The 9,300-nt window shown below is 42.2% G+C and overlaps 1 protein-coding gene across 1 annotated transcript in view; it reads left to right on the top strand.

Annotated features, from left to right (window-relative positions):
- Positions 1-161: 161 nt before the first annotated feature.
- The window catches only part of Mindy2 (MINDY lysine 48 deubiquitinase 2), a 57,777-nt gene continuing 48,638 nt past the window's right edge, over positions 162-9,300 (top strand). The window contains exon 1 of the mRNA XM_027411223.1: positions 162-932. Coding sequence (XP_027267024.1) covers positions 162-932 — 771 coding nt within the window. The remainder of the gene's footprint in view (positions 933-9,300) is intronic.

Raw genomic sequence — 9,300 nt, 5'->3', positions numbered from 1 at the left:
AGCTCGCGCACGCGCGCTCCCGCCGCCCTCTCCGGTGACGTGCCTGGCCGAGGCCGCGCTAGGGCGCTGGAGCTGCCACTGAGCGGCTGTCATGGCGTCGGAGGCGCTGGCTGAGGAAAGCCGGCCGCGGTGTCTATAGGACCAGGGGCGGGCGGCCGGGGATGGAGAGCGGCCCTGACAGCCCGCAGCCTCTGGAACTCGGGGTGGCGGCAGGACGAGAGTCGCCGCCGGAAGGGCGACGGCACGGCGGGCGCGAGGCTGAGGATGGTCCCGCAGGACGCGCGGTGGAGAGCGGCGGGCAGGGGGCGGCGGCCGCGCGGAGCAGCCCCGGGGACCCGAGGTCCCCCTCACAGCTTGGCAGCGGCGCGGGCTCGGACTTGAAGGACAGCGCGTCGCCGAGCCCCGCCGCCTCGGAGGCACCTCCGAGAGGGCAGCGCAAGGTGACCGCCTCCCCGGAGCTGGCCGAGGCCGCGGCGGGCCGAGGGTCGGGGCCAGTGGGAGACGCGGGCACCTGCGGGGTGGAGCAGGCGGCGGAGGAGCCCAGCAGCGCCGGCGCCCTGAGCAGCAGCTGCAGCGAGCCGAGTCCCCCTGGGGACTCGCCCAGCTTGGACTCCCTGGAGTCTTTCTCCAACCTGCATTCTTTCCCCAGTAGCTCTGAGTTCAATAGTGAAGAGGGAGCGGAGACCAGGGTCCCCGAAGACGTGGAGGAGGGCGCGGCGGGGCCGCCCAGGGCTGCACCGCTGTGCAAAGAGGAGGAGGAGGAGGACCCGGCTCAGGTGCTAGTGGCCTCCAAAGAACGCTTTCCGGGACAGTCAGTGTATCACATCAAATGGATCCAGTGGAAAGATGAGAACACGCCCATCATCACCCAGAATGAGAATGGCCCCTGCCCTTTGCTGGCCATCCTCAATGTTTTGCTTCTAGCCTGGAAGGTACAATCTGCAGCTTTCTACTTCCTACAGCTTGTGGGGAGGGGCAAAATGGGGTGAGGAAACTGTTGTTTGTCAGCTGATGGCTTCCTTGTTTCTTCATTCATCAGACTCCTCCTTTTTTTGAGACAAGGTTTCTCTGTGTAGCTTAGGCGGTCTTCGAACTCATGATCTTCATGCTTCAGCCTCCGGGGTGCTAGGTTTATAGGCAGGCAACCACCATGCCTAACAGCCTCTTCTTACATGAAATTAATTCCAGGATTTCTTTATTGAACAATTATTCACAATTGTATGTGTCAGGGAGAATTGCCCTAACTTCAGGTACCTTTTGTATTAAAAGTTCAACAGTCAGTTAAAGGTTGTAACTGATGGTGTACTTTTAAACAGGTAGAATCTAGAGCACCCTACACCTACACCTGCTGAATATTTTTAACTACATTCGTCCATATATTACTCCTTCCTACTGACATTATCACATATGCAAAATAGTGGAAATTGGAAAAAAGTGATCTTCAGAGTTATTATCAATGTGATATCATGAAGTAAGTTTTAATGATTATTTATACACTTTTCTAGAGAATGCTGCCTGCCCCACTTGGGTGTGGATATGTAAAGGAATGGAGATAGGGAAGATATAGCCAGCCCTTTTTAGATAAATTCCATTTAAGTAAAAGCTTTATTCTGAGCCCACTTACCATAAATTAGTTGTTTTCAAAGACTATATTTTAACCTTGTGTACGATTTTTTTTTTACTTGCCTTGTTTCTTTGGCTCTACTTCAAAGGTTTGGCTTTTTTTTTTTTTTACCAGTAACTATACATTTAGAATGTGTTAAGGAAGCTAAAACTATTAACTAAAATAAGAAATGACAAGTCTAAGATACTGGAGCACAAAAGTGGAACGATAGGTGTATTGAGGCCTCAGAATAAAGTGTCATATTTAAGCTTGCAGTTTCTGGGTGCTGAGAGGGTGCATCTCAGCACCTGTTTTCAAATTGATAATTCCATCTGCAGTTAAAATGTCCCCTAGAAGAATAGCTTGAATTTTTTTAATCGGTTATGAAGAACGGAGACGGACAATGAGAGGAGAATCTCAAACATGAGTTTCACATTGGGTATCTGGGACTCTTGATGGAACCACCTGGGTTCCAATCATCTGGGGTAGTCTGTGAATGGGTATGCATGCTAATGAATTTGAAGGTTATTTTGATTAACCTCTGCTCATAGCATTCTAGGGCTTTTCTATCCCAGAGTTCCAAACATCCACATTCTTTCTACAAGCCAGTTCAAGAGGTCTAAGAGCTACATGGTCAGGTTTATCATAGCTAAGGCTCCATTCCAGAGGACCAATTTTCTGGCATAGTTCCCTTTCTCATTGCCGTAACAAAATAAATACCTGACAAAAGCAACTTAAGGTAGAGTTTATTTTCGATCACAGTTTGAGGGTACAGTCCATTAAGTCAGGGAGTGCATGGCAACTGGAGCCTGAAGGAACTAGTCTCATTGCAGTCATAGTCAGGAAGTAGGGAGAGATGACTGCTCAATTGGATTTCTCCTTTTTATTTAGTCCAAACCCACAGCCAATGAATTGCCACCCACATTCAGAATCGGAGGGGCAGTTACCATGGCTTGGATTACTTTGTGGATATATGAGCCTTGAATTGACTCTGAAAGACAGACTCAAATGTGTAACCACATGTTTGAGTTCTGGTTTTGTGGAAGACACTACAAATGCAAAAACAGTACAAAGAACATCAGCCTTCCAGTAGCTCAAGATATGGTAAGAAGGTGGACATAAAGAGTAATTGTGTGCTAAGAAAGTACCAAAAAAAAAAAAACCCAAAAATAAACAAACAAACAAAAAGGAGTGGTGGGTAACTGGGAATGGGATCTCAAAGGCTTCAGAGATGAGACACACTGATTCAGGTCAGAAGATTGAATGAGATAAGGCCTCTGGACAAAAGGATACATTTGAAGAAAAATCAGAGATAGTTTGTTTTGATCACTTCCAAGTTTAGTTGAAATGCAGTGGGTATGGGGCAAGAAAGAGTCATAAGCAAGAAGTAAATTTGATGGGTTTGGTTAGTCTGTAAAAGAGTATGCATGCTAATGAATGTGAAGATTGTTTTGAAAATCTGTGGTTCTCTTTTTTTTTGCCTGTAGGCTATTTATGCCAACAAAAACCAGTCATCATTAATGATTAATAGGGAGATGGGTGAGAGAAACAATGTCAAGTAGTATACTCAAGGTGAGCCAGGGTTTCTAGAGGTCAAAACTGTTTTCCTAATAATACAAAAATGTTATTTGTCTTTTGGACATCAGCAGAGATTTCCAGATTTTTTGATGGATGGATGATGATTGAGGTTAAAAAGGAGAACAAAAGGGCATCCACTATACACAACACACTTGTGTGCATACTCCACATCTGTGGAGGTCAGATGTCAGGTGTTTTTTTTTTTATATCACTCTCAGTATTTCTTGTTTCGGTTTTTTGGAGATAGGGTCTCTCAGTTGAACTTGTTCTTTCAGTTAGACTGACTAGCCAGTGAGCCCTGGTTGTGCCTGTCTACTTCACCACCCTTTAGTGCTGAGGTATAGAACTATGAATGACACTGCAACCCAGTTTTTACATTGGTGCCAGGGATCTAAATTCAGGTGTACTTTTTCCACTGAGCCATTGTCCTAGCCTCAAGGTTTTGGTTTTTTTTTTTTCAAGTTTCTTTTCATAGTTAGCATTATATTGTACAAAATAATGGGTTTTACTATGACATTTTCATGCATATATATACTAATTATATAGAAAATAATGGATTGCATTATATTTGTTTTCTGATTTTGAGACAGAATCTTATATATCACAGGCTGGGCTCCAACTTGCTGTGTAGCCTAGGGATGATTTTTGAATTTCTGTTTTTCCTTCCTCAACCTCCAAAGTACTGGAATTACAAGCATGTGCCACTACTCCCAGTTTATCTGGTTCTGGGGTTAACCAGAGCTTCATATATGCTAGGCAGACACCTGTCAACTGAGCTACATCTCCAACCCTCGTTATAGCATTTTAAAACATGTTTGTGGTGTACTTTGATCATCTTCACCTAACTCCAGGTGCTAGTTTCTTCTTTAGTGTATATGGGTGTTTTTGCCTGCATGTGTATCTATGTGCTCCGTGCATGTCTGGTTCCCAGGAATCCAGAAAGGGGCACCAGATCTCCTGGAATTGGGGTTTCTGACAGTTGTGATGTACCATATGAGTGCCTGGTATTGATTCTTGGTCCTCTAGAAGAGCAGCCAGTGCTCTTAACCACTGAGCCATCTCTTTCTAGACCCAAGGATTAGTTTCTTAGTCTATAAAGAGCACTTATAAATGAGCAGGAAAAAAAGCTGAACAATATGATGACAAAAGGAGAAAAAAATCAAAAGCAAAAATCTTTACCGGGTGGTGATAACACACACACTTAATCCCAGCACTTGGGAGGCAGAGACAGGTGGATCTCTGAGTTCAAGGCCAGCCAGAGCTACACAGAGAAATCCTGTCTCCAAAAATGTAAGAAGAGAGGGGTGGGGAAGAGTGGGAGGAAGGGAGAAAGAGAGAGGGAGAGGGAAAAATTTAAAGTTCAAATGGATGTTGAAGTTCCATGTCTATGAGCATCTTTCCAGCAGTGACTATTTGCTGTGACTACTTTTCAATGACATCTCATCTCTTCTCCTGTGTGTGTGTGTGTGTGTGTGTGTGTGTGTGTGTGTTTTCCCACAAATCCTTCACGTTACTTTTTGTCTTATTCTGCCCCATCCTAACCCCAAGCTTGTAGAAGAATTGTAGTCACACTAATTTTTTCATGCTATCTTTTCCTAAAGTAAGCACAAAACTCTTTTGAGGTTTTCCAAGTACATTTATTGCTTCTAAAAAAGGAAAAACAGATGGTGAGCCAAAGGTTTTATCTTAGCCTCTGCCTACTCTGTTTTAAATATAGATCTTGTAAGGAGAAATTAAAAACTTTACACAGTAGTGGGACCTTATCTACATAAAAGATTTGAGGAACAGTTCTGGGGCTTCCTTTCCCACTTTCTCCCTAGAATTAGAAGTAATATGTGTCTCTGGACTTGTGTAAAGTAGGAGAGAACAGTGTGATCCTGCATGGGTGGATGCCTGGTTCTGATAGTATTCCTTCAGTGAAAAAGCCTTCCTTTTCCTTTTCCAATCATGCCTATGGAGGTCCAGGTAAAGGATATTTGATTTTTGAATACATGTAGTACCAATAAACTAGGCCTTTGAATATAGTAATTTTTTGTTTCTACTTTGTTTTGAAGCAGGGTGTTGGTATTTAGTCACTGCATTTGAACTCTCCATCCTCTAGGTTTAACCTCTTGAGTGCTAGAATTACAAGTGTGCAGCAACATACCTGGCTTAAAGTCAACTTTGATGCTGTTCTCATTATTCTCCACTATTTTAAAAAAATAAGATATTTTCGTGTATCTTTTGTGGGACGAGAGATTGTTTTTCATGCATGTATGCATGTGTACCACATGTATGCCTGGTGCTGGGCCAGAAGAGGGCATCAGAGTCCTTGGAACTAGAGTTACATATGGTTGTGAACCTAGATGTGAGTGCTGGGAATGGAACTCTAGTAAGTGCTCTTAGCCTTTGAACCACCTTTTCAGCCACTTATTCTCTACTTTTACTTTTCAAATTATTTCTATTTTGTATGTATGATTGTTTTGTCTATATATATGCATGTGTACCATGTGAGTGTCTGTGCCTTTCAAAGGCCAGAGGAAGACAGAAGGCATCAGATCCACTGGGACTACAGTTAGAGGCAGTTGTAAACTGCCATGTAGGTGCTGGAAATAGAACTTGGGTACTCTGAAGGAACAGCCAGTGATCTGGTGCCACTATCTTTCTAGTGCCTTATTCTCCACTTTTAATTGATTAAGGTGCTTTTTCTTTGGTTTGGTTTTGTGACAGGTCTTAAATTTACTATGTACCTAAAATTGGTTCTGATCCTTCTCTGTCCACCTCCTGGGAGTGGAATTACAATTCTGGGTCACTATGCACTGCTTGCTTTGGATGTTTTGTTTTTATTGTGTTAAGGATCTGTTGACATAAAAAATGAAAAATATTTTCTTTCCTTACTGTAAATTTGATGCCAGCTTGTGCTATGTTGAGATTGTCTAAAAGATCAGATCAAACAAAACAAAAAAGTTTTGGGCGACTATTTATTCTATAGCAAAAAATGAGTGGTCCTGGCCTGGGAACACAAGTTTAGATTACCCAAAATCCCATGTTCTGATGTGGTAACAGTTTGAGAAAATTATTAAAGTAACACAACAAATAATATTTCAAATACATTGGTGGAAACATCAGATAGGAGAGTAATGGCAAAGTAAGGGGGTGAGGGAGACTTGAACCTCAGCTATGGGTCTCAGATGCTATCTGCTGGCTTTCTTAGGTTTTAGTTTAGTGGAAGCCAGTGGTCTGCTACAGTAATTCATTCCAAAGATGTTAGGTCAGACACAGAGGTGAGTTAAGGTGACTAAAGAGGGCTGGAGAGATGGCTCAGCAGTTAAGAGCACTGGCTGCTCTTCCAGAGGTCCTGAGTTCAATTCCCAGCAACCACATGGTGGCTCACAAGGTGGCAGCATCATGTGAGACATTAAACAAGATAGAGAGATTACATAGTGAAACAGGGGATAAGAAAGGGCTGAGGAGGAGCCAGGTTAAAAAGAAAAAAACAGAAAAGAGAACTAAAGGTAGTCCAAGACAAATTATAATTAGTATTCTAGTCTCTCCACATCACTGAAGTTCTATCAGTTAGTCAGACTTTGTAGAATATTTAATATAGGTACAACTTCTTTTGGGGAACTAAATTTAGTATGCTAAGCAAGCACTCTACCACTCTACACTCCATCTTCAGGTGCTTTACAGCAAGCTGCATGCACATCAGGATAGTATGAATGTGTCCTAAAATAGAATCATCAACTTACTGTAAACATTCTGAAATAGCGTGCGCACATGCGCGCACGTGTGTGTGTGTGTGTGTGTGTGTGTGTGTGTGTGTGTGTGTGTGTGTGTACACTTTGTGGAGGACAGTGTCATGTCATAATGTGGCAGGTTGGACACATCTGATTCTAACAGACATTTCATTGACTGAACATATTTAATTTATTCTTTCCTCTCTTTCTTTTGAAGTTCATGCTGTCCTAATGAAAGAGGAGCTTATTTTGCTGTGAGTCACAAGTCACATTGCAAGTTATCCACTTATTTTAGTCAAGCATTTCAAAGCCTTAATTTATTCTTTGGATTAATTATGTCTTGTGACTTGTTTCACAGTCATCAATTAAGTTGACAAGTAAGTTGAATAGCAGTTAGTAGATAATTTAATAAAGAGACTGGACAAACTCAATTTTACTATCTCTTCTAGTGTCTCTACCTTAAAAAGCTCTTGGAGCTGGGCATCCCAACACTTGAGAAGCTGAGGCAGAAGGGCCACCAGGAGTGCTGTGTAACCATGAGGATCTGAGTTCAGATCCCAGCATCCTCTAACAAGCTAGGTGTGGTCTTGGAAACACCTGTAATCCCTGCACAGTGGAGGAACAGGGACAAGAAGATCACTGGGGCTTACCAATGCCAGCCCATCTAAAAAACATACAAGTTCCAGGTTCAGGAAGCAACCTTTCCTCAGGGGAATAAAGAGAAAAGTGAAAAGGGAGGACACCAGATACCCTCCTCTGGCCTCTGTTCATGTGGGGAGACACATTAGAAAAGTTGTTAGGACTTAGTTGTATGTTTCTTCAATACTTATTGATATTGTATTAAGAATTTAACAATTGCTGGGCAGTGGTGGCACAGCCAGAGGTGGTGGTGGTGGTGGTGCACGCCTTTAACCCTAGTACTTGGGAGTCAGAGGCAGGCAGATGGATCTCTATGAGTTCAAGGACAGCCTGGTCTACAGAGCAGTTGCAGGACAGGCTCCAAAGCTACACAGAGAAACCCTATCTTGAAAAACAAAACAAGAAAACAATTAAAAGAAGTTTAACAATTACCTATTATAACTGATCAAAAAACATTTTCTTTCATTTTTTTGTGATGCTATTGTTTGTTTTTGAGACAATGTCAAGGGGCTCTTGCCCATCTGGAACTCACTGTGAACCAATGTGCCTCAAACTCCCAGTGTGGGTTTTAAAGGCTTATATTAGTATCGTTTATATAAGCTGTTTTTTATTCCTTAGTAATGTTAAGTAATGCATTTACTACTTCTCCCTTAAAATCTTAAAATCTTAGCCTATCACTTTTAGGACATTTCTTTTTAAAATTTCACTAGTATTTTAAATACCAGATTTTTATTGTTTTTAGTTTTGGCCTCTCTTGAGGCTACTTCTAATGTCAATATACCAGTGATCGTTCCCATTTTATATGCTTAGAACAGGGCATGATAGGTAGTTTCCTCTTGGGAAGTCAAGACTATGTTCTGAAATTATTGTAGACCCCTAGGATTATAGAAGGTATATGCCAAATTCATATACTCTTCAGTGTCTGTACCTTGTTCTTATCCTCTGGTCTCCGTGGCTGACGTAGGACCTTGTGCATGGTGAATGCAGCTCCACTACTGAACTACAGCCCGAGCCTCTTTGGTTTCTTAATTTTAAGCATTGCAGAAATGAAAAGAAGGGTTTCTTTTACCTTCTTTTTGCATTTGGGAGGGTACACCACAGTCCATATGTATAGGTCAAAGGACAACCTACTTCTCCCTTCCATTATGTGGGTTTAGAGGTTGGAATTCAAATTGTCAGGTCACATGGCTTGGTGGGAAGTTCCTTTACCTGCTGGACCATCTTGCAGGCCCCTTGAAAAAGGATAAATTATTTGTTCATGAAATCTTCTGGTAAATTTGTCACATTGAATCTGTCTTAAGAGAACACAAAATTCTTTTAAAAGAAAACATCATTTAAGTTGGCAAGAAGATTCAACAGGTAAAGGTGTTTACCACCAAGTCTGACAATCTGAGTTCAATTCCTAGGACCCAAATGGTGGAAGGAGAGAATGGACTCTGGCAAGTTATCTTATGACTTCCACAAGTATGCCCAGGCACATGTGTGCCCATACAGGTGCAAACACCAAATAAATAAATATGAAAATGTAGAAACAATAAAAATGTCAGGGATGGTTGCATACATCTTTAATTTCAGCAGTCAGGAAGCAGAGCCAGGTGGATCTCTGTGAGTTTGAGGCCAGCCTGGTCTATATAGTGGGTTCTAGGCCAGTTAAGGCTATATAGTGAGGCCCTGTCTCAATAATAACAATAATAATTTAAAAAATTGATATGTATAAATGGCCCTTTCAGATTGCTGTGAAATTCAAAGTTCCATCTTTAGAAT

The sequence above is a fragment of the Cricetulus griseus genome, chromosome 4 (genome assembly GCF_003668045.3).
Source record: "Cricetulus griseus strain 17A/GY chromosome 4, alternate assembly CriGri-PICRH-1.0, whole genome shotgun sequence".
NCBI classification, from domain to species: domain Eukaryota; kingdom Metazoa; phylum Chordata; class Mammalia; order Rodentia; family Cricetidae; genus Cricetulus; species Cricetulus griseus.
This window is presented reverse-complemented; position numbering and strand designations above follow the sequence as displayed.